Source organism: Pongo abelii, chromosome 3 (genome assembly GCF_028885655.2).
Source record: "Pongo abelii isolate AG06213 chromosome 3, NHGRI_mPonAbe1-v2.0_pri, whole genome shotgun sequence".
In the NCBI taxonomy this organism is placed as follows: domain Eukaryota; kingdom Metazoa; phylum Chordata; class Mammalia; order Primates; family Hominidae; genus Pongo; species Pongo abelii.
Window position 1 is genome coordinate 60,192,182 of NC_071988.2, and position 18,570 is coordinate 60,210,751.

At 39.4% G+C, this 18,570-nt stretch overlaps 1 protein-coding gene across 4 annotated transcripts in view; it reads right to left on the bottom strand.

The window, feature by feature from the left end:
- Nucleotides 1-18,570, bottom strand: part of POLR2B (RNA polymerase II subunit B) — a 55,661-nt gene that overhangs the window by 6,668 nt on the left and 30,423 nt on the right. For all 4 annotated transcript variants that reach the window (XM_009239973.4, XM_063723432.1, XM_063723433.1 and 1 more), the window contains exons 11-22: nucleotides 17,481-17,667; nucleotides 13,984-14,127; nucleotides 13,600-13,739; nucleotides 13,387-13,498; nucleotides 8,836-8,990; nucleotides 7,267-7,465; nucleotides 6,780-6,948; nucleotides 3,518-3,614; nucleotides 2,262-2,356; nucleotides 924-1,174; nucleotides 753-842; nucleotides 390-497 (exon numbers count right to left, since the gene is read on the bottom strand). In XM_009239973.4, the coding sequence (XP_009238248.1) occupies nucleotides 390-497; nucleotides 753-842; nucleotides 924-1,174; nucleotides 2,262-2,356; nucleotides 3,518-3,614; nucleotides 6,780-6,948; nucleotides 7,267-7,465; nucleotides 8,836-8,990; nucleotides 13,387-13,498; nucleotides 13,600-13,739; nucleotides 13,984-14,127; nucleotides 17,481-17,667 (1,747 nt within the window). The remainder of the gene's footprint in view (nucleotides 1-389; nucleotides 498-752; nucleotides 843-923; nucleotides 1,175-2,261; nucleotides 2,357-3,517; nucleotides 3,615-6,779; nucleotides 6,949-7,266; nucleotides 7,466-8,835; nucleotides 8,991-13,386; nucleotides 13,499-13,599; nucleotides 13,740-13,983; nucleotides 14,128-17,480; nucleotides 17,668-18,570) is intronic.

The following is an 18,570-nucleotide window of genomic DNA, read 5'->3' on the forward strand; positions in this document are numbered from 1 at the left end:
ACCACTTTACCTTAAAAGAATACTTAAAAATAGAAAACCTCCACCAAAAGATGCATGCAGAGCTGATAATAGAACTATAAAATTATTAAGTTCACACTGAACTCTCCATCAACAAATTAACTCTTCATCTATAGAAAAGAACTAGTCAAAAGGAAAACCACATATGTAAGTATTAGTTGAATGTAGTATATCTCACAAAAATTCTGACTTGTCCATAACTTTGCAAATTGCCAAAAAAAAATGGCAGAATCATAAGCAATTTGAAAGCAGAAAAGTAAGTCTCACACTAGCTTTTTACAAAGTACCCTGGCTCAAATTTGAGAGCAATCACCTATCAGAGTTTTAGAAGCATCAGCTCAGAATCTATATTTTTGAAGAACATCTCTTACCTTCCCTTGAAGGCATTCAATTAAGTGACCAATAGTCATACGAGAGGGGATGGCATGGGGATTGATGATGATATCAGGGGTGATACCTTCACAGGTGAAAGGCATATCCTACAAAGAAAAATTTTAAAAGGGACTTAAAGATACATATACTAAACTAGAAATGACATTTCAGTTCTCCCAACTGAATTATTGTATGTCCCAAATTCTGTTTAAACATGGTATGTTCATATACTTATTCAACAATAAAATCGAAAAGTTCAACCTGTATCATCTTCAAGCTCTTAAGTTAAAGCAAATTTTGATTAAAAAAAAAAAATGTTTAACAAAACTGGTTTGGGCATGAGGGAGATCAAAGATACCTACCTCTTGTCTATACTGAATACCACAAGTACCCTTTTGACCATGTCGACTGGCAAATTTGTCTCCAATCTGTGGAATCCTAACAGAGCGTACCTAAATTCATATAAAAATAAGTTAGTTAAGTGGATTTGGTTTACTTTCTAAAACTAGCTACATGAACAAAGTTGTACTCACCCTTATTTTACAAAATTTATATCCTTCCTGGTTGAGAGTTACCATAACCTGATCCACAATGCCCGTCTCGCTAGTTCTGAGAAAAGTGCTACAGTCTCTCTTGGTATAGCGTCTATTGGTGCTCTCCAATTCATCTTCATTTTCAGGCAAGGTGACTGTTTTGCCTATAATAACATCATCTCCTGATACACGAACCCCTGGAGCTATCAAACCATCATCATCCAGCTTGTCATAAATGGCATGCCTCATGCCTGTGAGGAAATAGACATGGAATGTCACATAATCCCCAACAAAGATTAAAAACCACATACATGAATCAGTTCCAAGTCAGAGAGAAGGCCACAGGAGTCTCTATACCATGAATCATACCCTTATTCCAAATATCACAAACTATTCTGAACTCTAATACTACAGTCCACACAGAAAAAAAAAAAAAAAAAAAGTCTTTGAAGAAAAAGAACATTGGAATCAGCATTAGGAAAGCAGATTCTTTCATGACAGACATTTATCGAGTGACTTTGGATATGTTTGTTGCCATCTTCTGATTTCTATATTACAAGAGAAAGAATATCTCTGCCATCAGTGGGTACAGGAGAAAAATTTTTTTTAATTAAAAAGAGAGTATCTATGGATGCCCTCTGCACACATCCTCCCACAAAAATTGTGGATTTCACCTTAACTCAATCTTTACTCCACTGGACATCAATTCACTACTACACAGAACCACCCAATGGAAGGGGAGTAAAAGGAAGATGGCAAAGGAAACAAAATACATTTTACTTCATGCAATGCTATTCAGAGTCAAAACTGTAGAAGAGATATTGCATTTCCCTGGAACATCCCATCCATCCCACTGCATAAGCAGTTTTTAAGTGTCTGTCAAAATAAATAACTAGAAAGTAAGTTTGAGTTTTCTAGAAGAAACAACAAATGCTAGGTATCCTCTTCTCACTGGTTATTTTTTAAATGTTTACAAATAATGTGGCTGAACAAATATTATGATCACACCATAATTTAGAAAGGAAGGGGGACAGGTGTGAAGTGTGTCCCCAGAAATTGCATGACCTCTCTGATTTCCTAAACTCCCTCCTCAATGCAGGACCTACCAGGAAGGAATGTCTATAGCAAGCTCACTCCTAGGTGCAAAGACTTTTATCAAATACACGTATTTTCTTAGATGTAAACTCTAAGAATAACATGAAAACACACTTTCATTGCACAAAAAAAGGGGGAGGAGGACGGGGGCAGGCACAGGGTGACACAACCCATCAAAATCACTTAGGAAAACCACAGTAAGTTAACTTTGGATTCCACCATTTAAATGTTAGTGTCACTTACCCTGGCATGTTTCACGTGTAGGCTTCTCAAAAACTTCTTCTTGATCAAATCCTTTTTTAGACTCCTGTTCTTTGTATGAGCGATAGAAAACAGACCTAAAAACACATGGTTCTAAGGGTAAAGTCTATTTTCTTTTAACAAAAGGGCTGAGACTATACCAACAATTTCTCATTTACTTGAAATTTGGGAGACAATTTAAACTATGAATCTGGGACAAGAGTAACTGCATTAAGGGTCTGAGTTAAACTCTAAATGTTATCACATGAGTTATACATATGTAGCATCTGACCCATAACCTTAACCACCTAGTATTATATGTCAAAATGGAAGAGACCCAGGGGTCAATGAGTCCAACCTCCTACACATTTAAGAATCCATTACATAATAACCCTGAAAGATGGTCACCTAGGTTCTACTCAAACACTTCCAGTGAGAAGTTTCAACACTGGCCAAGCATGGTGGCTCACGCCTGTAATCCTAGCACTTTGGGAGGCCGAGATGGATGGATCATCTGAAGTCAGGAGTTTGAGACCAGCCTGGCCAACACGGTGAAACCCCGTCTCTACTAAAAATACCAAAAAAAAAAAAAAAAAAAAACGCTGGGCATGGTGGTGCGTGCCTGTAATCCCAGGTACTTGGGAAGCTGAGGTAAGAGAATCTCTTGAAACCTGGGAGGCAGAGATTGCAAGCGAGCCAAGACTGCACCACTGCATTCCAGTCTTGGCAACAGAAAGACTCTGTCTCAAAAAAAAAAAAAAAAGAAGTTTTTACATTAAGCCATAGTATCTATCCTCTGAGTTCTAGTGCTACCCTTTGAAACTACACAGAAAAAGGAAAATCTATCCCCTCTACTAAATTCCCAGTTTTTAAAACAATCTTTATATGCCTTGAATTTGAAGTCTGTTTGTCAAGACAATCAAGCTGAAGCATAATGGAAAAAAAGAGTGAAAAGAAAACACACTATAATTTTAACAGTAGTTATCTATGGATTCTAAGTCATTTTTATTTCTTCTTTGGACATTTCTATATTATCTAAATGCAACTGTATATTTCCTTACCAAAAGAAAGGCTCAAAATACTAGCATTTGAAAATCCTGAGATACAAGAAGTAGTATCTTCAGCTGTTTGTGACCATCAACCAGTCCTTCCACTTTTTGGAGTGGGGCGTAGTTAAACTGTATTTTAAGAACTTTTTTTGAATAAAAAATTAGTGTTTCCATTGTATCTGTGTTTTGACAAATTTACAAAATACTAACCTGAAGAAGCCGCGGTCTACAGCTGAACGATTCATGATAACAGAGTCTTCCTGATTATATCCAGTGTATGATGCAATAGCCACAATTGAGTTGATGCCTGCAGTGAATTTAAGAGCATACATTAAAACATCACCTGGAAAACAGAAAAACTGCCCTTTCTTTAAATCAATTTTAATTACATCATATTTGCCATAAATGCTTGGGGGTTTGTTATCATGGTAACTGCCAAAGTCTATTCCTCCTGGAATAGCAATCTGTGAGGCAACTATTCTGATGGCTAAATATCTCCTACCAGCAACTCCTAGGACTAGTCACTCCCAATGTATCCATTCTTATAGTAAGTGATTACACATGAGTCACCTCCTACTTAGAAAGTGCCTCCCCAAACCAAGTTTCCTGATCCTCACAGCAACTCTGTGCCATAAACAAGATAAGCATTATTATTCTCATGAATCAGAGGAGTGAATTAATAATCTACCCATGATCCCAAAATTAATAAGCAATAGGCTCAAGCCCCAGCTTTTAGGTTTGAAACTGATACTACCCTATTCCCCTCTCCTTCTGCCACCAAGAAAGTATCATATCTTTCCCACCACAATGAAATTCTCAGTTGCTGCTACCAAAACACTTTGTTTGATGAGCCCATAAAATAACTTGATATTTAGGTCGGGCACAGTGGCTCACGCCTGTAATCCCAGCACTTTGGGAGGCCGAGGCAGGTGGATCACAAGGTCAAGCGATTGCGACCATCCTGGCCAACATGGTTAAACCCCATCTCTAATAAAAATACAAAAACTAGCTGGGCGTGGTGGCACGCGCCTGTAGTCCCAGCTACTCGGGAGGCTGAGACAGAAGAATTGCTTAAACCCGGGAGGCGGAGGTTGCAGCGAACCGAGATCATGCCACTGCACTCCAGCCTGGTGGCAGAGCGAGAATCCGTCTCAAAAAAAATAAAATAAAATAACTTGATATTCATAACCTGGATATCATCATGAGGAAACAATAGTCAAACCTAAATTGAGACACAATGCAAAAATAACTTTCCTGAACTCTTCACAAATGTCAAGGTAATGAAAGACAAAGAAAGACTGAGAAACTGTTCTAGATTAAGAAAACTAAAGAACCATGCAATTAAATGCAATGCACAATCCTGGATTAGCTCCTAGACCCATTAAAGACATTGTTAGGTTTGAATACAATAACAGTTGCTTTCTCAAAAAAAAAAAAAAGGACATCATTAGGACAACTGGCAAAATTTGAATTGAGGATTGTTGACTATATGGATATCAATGTTATCCTGATTTTGATGGCTACACTGCAGAGAATGTCCTTGTTCTTACGAAACACATACTGAAGAATTAAAGAGTGATATGGCTTCACGCCTGCAACTTACTCTCATGTGGTTCAGGAGGAGAAATAAAAAGGGAGAGAATAATAGAGCAAATGTGGTAAAATGTTAAAAGTTTTTTTAAAGATGGTATGATGGGCTGGCTGTAGTGGCTTACATCTGTAATCCCGGCACTTTGGGAGGCTGAGGTGGGAAAATCACTTGAGCCCAGAAGTTTGAGACCAGCCTGGGCAACAAAGTAGACCCTATCTCTACAAAAAAATAAAAGAATTTCAAAATAAAGATGCCATGATGAAGTCAGGAATAACAGAACTGCAGTCCCTGCCAGCCATGACTCTCCACTTCACACCAGTACCAAAGGAATATTTGCTTTCAAACCCAGTCCTTCTGTATATTTATTTTCTTCTCTAGCCATAAAGAAACTGTATTATCTAAATGTTGGAGAAAACACAGCACTGCAAGCACAGCCCAAAGATACGTGCATACTGTGTAGACAGCCTAACAGATTTTGCTTTTCTAGACAAGAGGAACCCCTTGTGGAAGATTTTGAAAATAAGTAATTTTAACCTATGAGAATTTGCTATCAAAATGTTAGAGCCCCGTTACAGTACACTAAAGATAAACTTTACTAACAAATAACAAATGTTACCCACATTCAAAGCCAAAAGTCTATTAATACAAAAGATAACAGCGCCAAAGAACTCTACTGTCTGCTTTAATAGTCAACACTCACACCCTTCAGATTTCTCTTCGCCATTTTACCTACCATCCAGTCTCCCTGAGAATCTCCTACAAATCCGGAATTCCCCTCCTTATCAGCTACTTCTCAAATCTTCTCTCTTAATTTCTCTTCCTGGTGTCTAAAATTGTCTGCCTCTGGCCTTTTTCTCATTCTAAATTCTCCTTAGGCAATTTCATTGTAATCTATAATTATCATTAATAAATTAAAAATTTTACATCTCTAGACTTGACCTTCTTTCAAATCATGTTTGCAACTCACTGTTGGAAGTTCACGTCTTAGTGTTCTGACACTAAGACACTAAATCAACATATCCAAAACAAAATTATTGTCTTACCTCTAAAACCTCTTTCCCCTTCTAACATGTTCCCAATCTTATTTTTCCCCCAACCTATTCTAAGCACCTCTCTTTAATCACCCAAGCCACAAACACCAACAGTATTTCCAATTCCTCTCTTCATTGCTCCACACTCAACCAGTCATCAATTCCTATCAAGTGTATTTCAAAAGGTATCTTACCCATTATTCTTTTTCATTTCTTTAGGACCTTGCCATTTCACATTTATACTACTGCAAAAACCCCTAAATTAGCTCCTTGCTAATACAGTACCTGATTGTAATCTACCCTTTATGCCGCTGTCAGAATGGTATTCCTAAAACAAATTTCTAATTATATTACTTCCCTGATCCAAAAGGTTGGATGTGTCTCCATTTTCAAAATAAAATTCAACCTGTTCAAGCTCTCTCCACACTGAGACCAAGCTTGCACTTCCATATATTTACACTCCATTCCCACTAAGCTGACATGAGTAACTGTACCGTACATTTTGCATGTCTTCGTCCATCTGGGCCCTTGCTTAAACTACCTCTCAAATGCAAATACCCCTTCATCAATTTTGCTCCAATCTAAAATGCCACCTTCTCCATGAAATTGGATCTAGACTTCCAACAGGAATTAATTGCTTCCATCAGTCTGTGCTTCCAAAGGACTTTGTACCTCCACCATAACACTTTCCACATACCTACCTTTTTATTATATTCATGTTTCCCACCATATTATAAATTCCGTGAGAACAGGCACTATGTCATTTTTATTTTTTAATCCTCCCAAGCACCCAGGAAAGTGCCTTAAGCATGGCAGGATCTTAAATAACGTAGAGCAAAAGTGACCATACCTGCTGGCAGCTCTCTAAATCGTAGATATTCCATAGACCGTGTAGTCACAAGTGGCTTTTGAGGATAATAGAGAACATGGGCCAATGTGTCCATGCGAACATGGAAGTTGGTGATGTAAACTCCCATAGCCTGCTTACCCATAGCAGACTGGTATGTGTTTCTAGGGGACTAAACGTAAAAATGAAAAGCAGAAACAACAAAAAGTTACTATCACTAATGGAAAAGACTCTGACAATAAATCAGAAGAAATATGATTGGTAAAATTCCTGATTTTTTTCAAAAACAGTAAGTAATAACCATTTGGAATAATCAATTACGGCTCTTAACCATGAAACACAACAGCAATTATATCAAATACTGATTCTGTAGGAGTTAATAGCCTTTTCATTAAAAGGCTTTTTCCCTCCAGATAAGACTACAGAGTTACTTTCAATTTTTATTACTTCTCCCAATTCCTCACACCAGAAGACAAAAAGTGATACCAACCTGGTTATGATCAGGAAAGGGAATAATAGATGCACAGACACCAAGGATCATTGAGGGATGAATCTCACAGTGTGTATATGTGGAACAATAAGCTACTTCTTTCTCCTGTAAATCATCTGGAGTCATTGCAAGCATCACTGTTTCTTCTTCCAGGGTATCAATATATTCCACTACCCCACTGGCCACAAGATCCTGCCAACTAAAAAAGAATACACTCAATTTTCTATTTCCTGAAATATTTTAACTAACTATTCCTCCTACTTAAAAGTATTCCTATATTTATATTTAAATAAGTTTAATATTATATATTAAATATACATATATATTTATATATATATATATAGTTTAATATTATATATAACTGACCAACATAGTTACATGATTGTTGACAAGTGAAAAAGGTAAGCTGCTGGAGAATAAGCCCTGGAAGAATACACACCTGTTACCAGTATATACTTGTGAAGAAGAGAGTATACATTGGAGGGCAATTTTTTAAATTTATCATACATATTGTTTGAATGATTTTTACATTAGTATACATAACTATATATTCATATTGCTAAAAAATAAATATTTAAAGCAGCTTCATCTTTTTACTAAATTTCTTGTTATATTATTCATATTGTCATATTATATGTAATATATTTAGATTATATAGGTTATTTCGCATTATTACTATTAATAGATTTTAATATATCACAAAAACTTTTTTTTTGAGACAGGGTCTTGGTCTGTTGCCCAGGCTGGTACAATCAAAGCTCACTACTCCTGGGCTCAAGTGATCCTCCTGCCTCCTGAGTAGCTGGACTGCAGGTGCATTCCACCACACTTGACTAATTTTTTTATTTTTTGGAGAGATGGGAGTCTCAGTATGTTGCCCAGACTGGTCTTGAACTCCTGGCCTCAAGCAATCCTCCCACCTTGACCTCCCAAGGTGCTGAGATTACAGGCATGAGCCACTACAGCTGGGCAATCAAAAGACTTTTAAGCTTAAACAAAATCCTACTAATTATCTTGCTTCATAATAAAAGTTAAGAAAAACAAATGTGACTCCTAAGGGTACAGAGTTTTTTTGGGGCAATGAAAGTATTCTAAAATTAAGATAGTGGTGATGGTTGCACAACCTTGCAAACACACTAAAAACCACTAATTGTATACTTTTTAAAAATCGTTAACTTGCCGGATGCAGTGGCTCATGCCTGTAATCCCAGCACTCTGGGAGGCTGAACACCTGAGATCAGGAGTTCAAGACCAGCCTGGCCAACATGGCGAAACCCTGTCTCTACCAAAAATACAAAAATTAGCCGGGTGTGGTGGTACACACCCGTAATCCCAGCTACTACGGTGGTTGAGACAGGAGAATTGCTGGAACCCAGGAGGAGGAGGTTAGTGAGCCAAGATCGCATCACTGCACTCCAGCATGGGCGACACAGCTGAGGCTGTGTCAAAAAATAAATAAATAAATAAAATTAAATAAAAATATAAAAAATTAAAAAATGGTTAATTTTACAGTATGTAAATTCTATCTCAATTTTTAATACACACATTTTTCTCACTGCATGTTTTTACCTGTAGTTGTTATATTCTCTCTCTTTCAATTGGTCAATATGCCTCTTCTTCAAAAGTAGCTTTTGTTTTTCCACAATCAGAAGTGGTCTACAAATACGGCCTGCATCTGTATAGATCCGAATCTCCCTCTCTCGAATATCTCTGATCATAGAAACCTACATATAAAAAGAAAAAACAGTTCCATGAATTTTTATTTTCTCTTTATTATTAGGCTTAGTTAAAAATACAATACAAATCCTACTAAATTTCTGGAGCAACCAATTTATCAAGTAAAATGTGCAAATCTTAGTTTACCATTGTTTAACATATTAAAAACTTAGGTATAATCTAAAATTTTATGAATGAAAAAAATCTAACCTTGGCAATTATAAAGCTGTACAATAATATCTGGTAATAATGTCATGCAAGTTAACGTAGGAAATATTTTTTCAATACCGCAAACACTAGTATATGACAATTTCTTATTTTGGCTCTTTGCTGATGACATATATCTCACCCTGTAACCTTTCAAAAACCAGCCCTATATCACTTTGCTTTGACCATACTTTCCCAGTCATTAGCCTGACTTCTCACACCCACCTATCAGATGTAAGCCTGACTACTCACACCCACCCTCAGACAAATGGCTTATAGTCTAGCTAATACAGTGGATAGCCACATGTGACTACTGAGCACTTGAAACGTGGCCATTCTGAACTGAGATGTGTTGTACGTATAAACTACATAATGGATTTGAAAGACAGCACCAAAACAGAAAAAAAAGAACGTAAAATAGTTTACTAATAATTTTTATATTAATAGAATGTTGATGTAATACTTTGGGATGTATCAAGTCAAATAAAATATGCTATTAAAGACCAGGCACGGTGGCTCAAGCCTGTAATCCCAGCACTTTGTGAGGCCGAGGTAGATGGATCATGAGGTCAGGAGATCGAGACCATCCTGGCTAACACGGTGAAACCCCATCTCTACTAAAAATACAAAAAAAATTAGCCAGGCGTGGTGGCAGGTGGCTGTAGTCCCGGCTACTCAGGAGGCTGAGGCAGGAGAATAGCATGAACCCGGGAGGCAGAGCTTGCAGTGAGCCGAGATCACGCCACTGCACTCCAGCCTGGGCAACAGAGCAAGACTCCGTCTCAAAAAAAAAAAAAGAAAAAAAAAGACCAGGCACGGTGGCTCATGCCAGTAATCCCAACACTTTGGGAGACAAAGGTGGGCAGATCACCTTGAGGTCAGGAGTTTGAGACCAGCCTGGCAAACATGGTGAAACACTGTCTCTACTAAAAATACAAAAATTATCTGGGCGTGGTGGTGTGCGCCTGTAATCCCAGCCCCTCAGGAGGCTGAGGTAAAGAATCACTTGAACTCGGGAGGCAGAGGTTGCAGTGAGCCAAGATCATGCCACTGCACTCCAGCCTGGGCAACAGAGTAAGACCCTGTCTCAGAAAACAAAACAAAACAACAAAACATCAAGTTTTTCTCTAAAAACTTTGTCGAAAGACAAGAAAGAGAAAAATGTTCCAAGTTCCTAGTCTACTGCCTGTCCTTAGAAAGTAATTTAAGGAGGAACACGGTGAGCAAAACTATCATAAGTAGTATTCTAAAGTCCAAGAAAGATTCTTCTTGCAAATGCACCGCCTTAAGTTCTTAGAAAACTAACATTCCTAACAGAATACAGCTCTATGGGTATTTTTCTCTTTTTTTTTTAATATAAACATGGTCTTGATACGTTGCCCAGGTTGGTTGGTCCTAAATTCCTAGCTTTAAGCGATCCTCCCACCTCAGCCACCCCAAATTATGTGATTACAGGCATAAGCCACCACACCCGACCACTCTACCTCACCCACCAGCTGTTTTTGTAAACACAGTTTTATCGGTTTACGTATTATCTATGACTGGTTCTCACTACAACAGCAGCACTAAATACATAATACACACCGTGTGATGAACAAAACCTGGGTGTGGTGGCATACACCTTGTGGTCTCAGCCACTTAGGAGACTGAGGTGGGAGGATCGCTGGGGCCCAGGAGGTAGAGGCTGCAGTGAACCATGATTGTGCCACTGCATTCCAGCCTGGGTGACAGAGAGACATCCTCTCAAAAAAAAAAAAGAAAAAAAAATACAGCCAACCTACTGCATAGCTCCCAACACTTTGGGAAGCCAAGGCAGGAAGGACTGCTTGAGCCCAGGAGTTCAAGACCAACTGGGCAACATAGTGAGACCCCACCTCTACTAAAAAATACAGAGATAGAGAGAAAGAGAGAGAGAGAGACATTTTTTTGAGCTTTCTCTTAGCCTTGCCTGCCCTCAAGTGAATCACTCTCTTCCTGTCTTCAAGCTGTAAATAAGCCTGGGTCAAAACCCAGGCCAGGCTGGGCTCAGTGGCTCACACCTGTTATCCCAGCACTTTGGAAGGCCAAGGCAGGCAGACGGCTTGAGCCCAGGACTTCAAGACCAGCCTGGCCAACTATGGCAAAACCCCATCTCTACCAAAAATACAAAAATTGGCCAGCCACAGTGGCTCACGTCTGTAATCCCAGCACTTTGGGAGGCTGAGGCAGGTGGATCACCTGAGGTCAGGAGTTCGAGACCAGGCTGGCCAACATGGAGAAACCCAGTCTCTACTAAAAATACAAAAATTAGCCAGGCATGGTGGCAGGCACCTGTAATACCAGCTACTCAGGAGGCTGAGGCAGGAGAATTGCTTGAACCCAGGAGGCAGAGGTTGTGGTGAGCCGAGATCATGCCACTGCACTCCAGCCTGAGCAAGACAGCAAGACTGCACCTCAAAAAAATAAAAATAGAAATACAAAAATTAGCCGGGCATGGTGGTACACATCTGTAATCCCAGCTATTCAGGAGGCTGAGGCATGAGAATTTCTTGAACCTGGGAGACAGAGGTTGCAGTGAGCTAAGATAGCAACACTGCACTCCAGCCTGGGCAACAGAGCCAGACTCTGTCCCCGCCCCCCAACAACAACAACAAAAAAACACTCAGGGCCTGCTGCTGGAAAAGGCCCAGAACAACCAAACTCTCTTCTCTGCTGTTTCAGGTACAAAGACCAGCTACTGGCTAAGTGTGTTCAGTTTCTCTCCAAAACCACTTTCACCCAAGGTATAGATTTGGGAAAATTAAAAGCCTGAGCTACATTCCGCAAACGGTATACTAAAACCCTTATTTGGGAGAGTAATAAAGTTCACAATATATTGTAATGATTTTTTTTTTTTTTTTTTTTTTTTAATTTTTGGAGACAGAGTCTCACTCTGTCACCTAGGCTGGAGTGCAATGGTGCAATCTCTGCTCATTGCAACCTCTGCCTCCCAGGTTTAAGCATTCTCATGCCTCAGCTTCCCGAGCAGCTGGGACTACAGGCGCATGCTACCATGCCTGGCTGATTTTTTTATTTTTAGTAGAGACAAGGTTTTGCCATGTTGGCCAGGCTGGTCTCGAACTCCTGACCTCAAGTGATCCGCCTGCCTCGGCCTCCCAAAGTGCTGGGATTACAGGCATGAGCCACCAGGCCCGGCCTTATTGTAATGATTTTTTTAAAACCCATCCTAATCCCAAAGCACTTCAATATCCTCCAAAATATAAAAGAATCTATTAGTGGTATATCACATTTTATTAATGAATCTCTGGATTCAAAGGATAAATCCCAGATGGTTATTCCCTTTTTAAAAGTAGTCTCAGCTTTATAAAAAGATTCCCAAAGAATTTTTACCTTAAAATGTAATTTGAGTTCTAAAATACAATTTAATAATTTAAAATGTGCCAAAATTTTTGGAAGCATGTATCCAAAGATTAAGGCAAGCAATAACTTCTTTTTTTGAGATGGAGTCTCGCTCTGTCGCCAGGCTGGAGTGCAGTGGTGTGATCTTGGCTCACTGCAACCTCCGCCTCCTGGGTTCAAGCAATTCTCTTGCTTCAGCTTCCTGAGTAGCTGGGACTACAGGGGCGCGCCACCACGCCCAGCTAATTTTTGTACTTTTAGTAGAGACAGGGTTTCACCATGTTGGCCAGGATGGTCTCAATCTCTTGACCTTGTGATCTGCCCGCCTTAGCCTCCCAAAGTGCTGGGATTACAGGCGTGAGCCACCATGCCCAGGCTTTTTTTTATTTTTTGAGACAGAGACCCACTCTGTCACCCAGGCTGGAGTGCAGAGGTGCAATCTCACCTCACTGTAAGCCCCGCCTCCCGGGTTCAAGTGATTCTCCTGTCTCAGCCTCCCGAGTAGCTGCAATTACAGGCCCGTGCCACCGTGCCTGGCTAATTGTTGTATTTTTAGTAGAGATGGGGTTTCGCCATATTGGCCAGGCTGTGCTTGAACTCCTGACCTCAGGTGATCTGCGCCTCGGCCTCCCAAAGTGCTGGGATTACAGGCATGAGCCACTGCACTCGGCCTAGCAATAACTTATAATTAAATTTACACTTTACAGTTCAAGGGAATAAAGTTCAAAGAAAAGATGCCAACGCAAAGATAACTTTCACTAGTCGTATGCCTTGTTTAAAAATCTCACAGACCACACCCTCTTAACTAAAGACTCTTACCTCAGACACAATGATGTCCATCTGACGTCGCAATTTCCTTAGGGTGTTCATAAGTTGTTCGGGATCTTTATGTATTCCAACCCAGCAGCCATTAACAAAAATCTTGGTTGCACTACAATGAAAAAGCAAAAGCATTTTACACTTAACAATTCTATACTAAGCAACAACTAAAGATTAACTATAGTTTAAAAAACTAATTCCATCTATACACACTCAGCAATAGCTGCAGGAGAAATTTCTTCTAAATTTTCCATACTCCATTCTTCTAAAAATTCCAGAATTGGAGATGGTTGAGATCCAACTGAAATATATGCCATCAAAGCTAAATTCTTCACAAGTCCTACAGCATGGCCCTAAAAAATAAACCAAGTATTAGTCATTCTGATTTTACATACCTATCAAACTTCTTTTCCATAAACATTTTTCCTTCAATGTGATTTCAAGATTTATTCTTACTTTCTAAAAATACAATTATAAAAAAAACCTTATTTCTAAACCACTCTGCATAATTTTTTAAACATCTATTTCTAAAAGTAATTATGCCCTACATAATTACCCACTGACTTTTTGTCCTGAATATAAATTCTAATGTACTACCTCTGGGGTCTCGGCAGGACACACCATTCCCCACAACGTATTATGCAACTGTCTTGGTTTTGCTAGCTTGCCGTCTCTACCAATAGGAGAATTTAAACGACGCAGGTGAGAAAGAGTAGACGCAAAAGTCAGGCGGTTTAACACCTAGAAAAAAAGAGCCAATCTTTAAAGTCTGGACATTTCTGTGATTCATACTATTACACTGAGGCAAAGTCATATTTTTACATATAATCTACTGAGTATCAAACTGTTCCCCATTTCTCTATTATTTCCTGAATAATGTTGTTTGACACTTTAACTTACCTGCCACTTGCAGCAGGGATGGCAAATATATTCAAACATACCACATAAACATTCTGTTTATGGTCTCCAAACAAACACTAGGACATTAGTTTCATGAAGGCAGGGAATTTTTTAAAATTGTTTTATTCTCTGTTGTATCCCAGCACCTAGAACAGTACTTGGCATTCATTAGGTACTCAGTAAGTATTAAGTTAAATTCTACCAACTCACACTCCTTTGATCATAGCAGACATCACTAATCCATCTCAGTACTTTTTCCAGACTGAGGCCTCTGAATCTAATAGAAAAATGCAAACATCCATTACTAATACTTACAGGATACTAAGCAAGATTTTATTTATAAATAAGATAATATTTAGGGCAATATAAAGCAGATAACTCAAGCTCTATATTATTAATTATTTATAAATCTCCATCTTCCCCCAGTCCTTAAACAATTCAAACTTCCTTCCTCTTTCCTAAGTCTTCTGTCATGGATAAGCAGCATCACCTTTCTCTCAATCTAGAAATCTCAAAATCATTTTTGTCTCCAACTTCCTCCTTCCACACATCTATTAACATACCCTGTCAATTCTATTTTCAAATTTTCTAAAAAACCTAGCCCCTCCCTTCCTTATGTCACAGTAATAGACCAGCCCATTTCCCCTCACCTATACTACGTCCATCAGCTCTTAAGTCCCTGCCTGGTTCCCTCCAGCCTACCCTCCTCACTTGCCAGAATTATTAACACTTACCCACTTAAAAATTAAACAGGTAGCCACTGGCTACAGAAGAGCACAACATTAAAGTTCTCCTCAATGAAGCCCCAAAAACGACCTTCCCCTATCAGTCTCCTTACATTCCTGTACTCCACTAACATCACCATACACCCTCACCTCCACGCCTTTGACCATGCTATTGCCACAGAATGAAATGCACTTCTCCACTCTGCTCTGCCTGGTGAAATGATACCACCTCTACAAAGCCATCTGACACACCACCAGGAAGAACTATTCTCTTTTCTGTACTCATTGGAGTTTTCAACCATTCAACTAATCAATCACAAAGTCTTACGAAACTTACTTCCTAAATATTTCTAAAATTTACTCTCCATCTCTACAAAACTGCTCTAGTCCAGTCCCTAATTATTTCTCACCCCAGGCTGTTGCAACACTTCCTGCCACCAACCTTGCCCTTCTCAAGTCTTTTCTCCACACTGCCAATTACTGTGAATCTGTCCAAAAGAACAAAAATGACCATGTCACTCTTCTTCATGAGCTGGTTCCCATCCTCCTAAGCCTCCACTTTGATTTGAAAACCCAGAACTGCTCTAGCTCCCCCGACAGACACACATTCCTTCCTGCCTCCATCTCTTTTAATTCAGAATATTAAGAAGTTCTCTAAGCTGTCTTATGAGCTGCTGGTTCTACCTACCTCGCAACTTGGGCGTTTTCCAAGTACTCAAGATTCAGTTCAGGTGTTACCTCCTAAACAAGGACTTCTTTTCACCTTCTCAGGCTGTGCTAAGTATCTTTCTCCAGCATTCCCACAGAGCAGCAGTGCACATCTCTTATTATAACAGTTACCATGCCATGTTGTAATTATCTGTTTACATCTATCTACAAGCATAGACTGTCAACTACTGAAGATCGGGATCACTGCATCTCCAGCATGTGGCAGAGTGCCTGGCACATCACAGGTCCCAATAACAATTGCTTGAACTGGGCCAGGCGCGGTGGCTCGCGCCTGTAATCCCAGCACTTTGGCAGGCCGCGGCGGACAGATCACGAGATCAGGAGATCGAGACCATCCTGGCTAACACGGCGAAATCCCGTCTCTACTAAAAATACAAAACATTAGCCAGGCGTGGTGGCAGGCGCCTGTAGTCCCAGCTACTCGGGAGGCTGAGGCAGGAGAATGGTGTAAACCCGGAAGGCGGAGCTTGCAGTGAGCGGAGATCGCCACTGCACTCCAGCCTGGGCAAGACAGCAAGACTCTGTCTCAAAAAAAAAGAACCAATTCCTTGAACTGAATTTGCAATGTGGCATTTGTCATAACACAGCACAGGGCATAGTGAGCTACACATGAATGAATCTGTTTCCTCTGCTAGATGCTGATGAGCTCCCTGAGGGCTGAGATCAGCATCTCATTCACGTGTGAGAACTCAGTATCACAAATATCAAATATACCCAATAAATCCTTACTGAATTAAAAGGAATTTAAATATTAACTTTGCTATCAGCAGCCCCTCAAAATTTCTTACAGCATCCAGATTTCTAGGAAAAAGGAGCTTGAAATTGGTGTCTGAATGCCAAATCAATCAGGTGATACTGGTATAGGCCAGTTTAAACAAGGAAAGGAGGGAGAGATCCCCCTAAAAATGGCATAAAGCACATTTCAGGTTTTCAATCATCTATGAAAAGCAAATACAAAAAATTAAAATGCCCAGTGATACACTCTTTAAAAAGCTTTTCTCCATTACTCCATCTGAGAATAGCTACTGCAGTCATTATATATGCAACAGACCAACATATAGAAACAGTGTCAGAAGTACTGTATTTTCCAACAAAGGAGGGTGATGACCATTTATTCTCTGGGTTGGCTTCTAATGTGGAGCTTTTAAGACATAAAAATTTCACTAACATGGACTGTCTCACCCACTAAGCAGCTACTCTAATTTCTTAATTATTTTGAGTTTCTAAACTGCAAGCCAAAAATCTATCTTAGTAATGCTAATAGCTAATTTAAGAAAATTTCATGTTCATAATTCAAAAGTCCCCAGTAAGTTTTTTTTTGTTTTTTGAGATTGAGTCTCACTCTTTTTGCCCAGGCTGGAGTGCAGTGGCATGATCTCAGCTCACTGCAACCTCCACCTTCCAGGTACAAGCAATTCTCCTGCCTCAGCCTCCCGAGTAGAGTAGCTGGGATTACAGACACCCACCACCATGCCCAGCTAATTTTTGTATTTTTAATAGAGATGGAGTTTCGCCATGTTGGCCAGGTTGGTCTCAAACTCCTGACCTCAGGTGATCCAGCCCGCCTCGGCCTCCCAAAGTGCTGGGATTACAGGCATGAGCCACCGCACCCGGCACCCAGTAGTTTTACATTTGACCAAGAAAGAAAAGCAAAATAATTTATATTCAACAAACAAAATAATCTACTAGTCCTATAAACATGTTTCCTATTGAGCCTGTAGTCGTAGTTGGCACACTTACCTGAGATACTCCAGCTCTGGCTTGATGAGCTTTCTTTTGATCACCCCAGTTTCCAGTAGCTAAAGAGTATTTTAGGCCATCAGATATGATCCGTGTTTTAATTGCCAACTCCAAGTTAAAATCCTTTCCTCGATCAATAAATTTCTGTGCATAGATCCGCACTTCTTTAAGCAAATTCTTAAACATACTGCCGAATAAAATGGTATTATTTTAAACATGTAGAGGTCTACAACATATATTCTCAACAGGAGCAATATTGCAAAAAAAGTGTGGGGAAGGTAAGCAAAAATTGTTTGGGCAGAGTGAAAGTTGTTGCTCTTTTATGTCTAAAGCACAGATACATGTATAGTACGTGAACATACATGGCAGGGGAGCAACTACACAAAAATGTCAAAGAGGTGGAGCATGGTGGCTCACATCTGTAATCCCAGCACTTTGGGAAACTGATGTGGGCAGATCACCTGAGGTCAGGAGTTTGAGACCAGCCTGGCCAATATGAAGAAACACCATTTCTACTAAAAATACAAAAATTAGCCGGGTGTGATGGCGCATGCCTGTAGTCCCAGCTACTTGGGAGGCTGAGATAGCAGAATCGCTTGAACCCAGGAGGCAGAGGTTGCAGTGAGCCAAGATGGCACCATTGCACTCCAGCCTGGGCAACAAGAGCGAAATTCCATCTCAATAAACAAAAATGTTAAAAGAGGCTCCTTAGTGGGGCAATATCAAAAAAAGGTTGAAAAACACTAATCTATAACATACTAAATAACAAAACACGTGCAAGACAATGCTAATGTTATCCTTTTTGTACTGTCTACATATTTCATTTTTAAAAATAACTTTTTTCCAATTATAGAAAATATGGGAAATATAAAAACATCAATAATAAAATTAAAAACTGCATATAATACCAATACTGTGAGACAATCACTGATAGTATTTTTATATATTTATCTCCAGCTTTTGTATATATGTGTACAAAGCAGGACAAAATCCAATATTAGCCCTTAGGAAAACCAAGGCAATAATTCAGCTTTCTCAAACATCTTACAAAGCTACCAGAGGAATAAAGAAAATATAAACACGTAATATA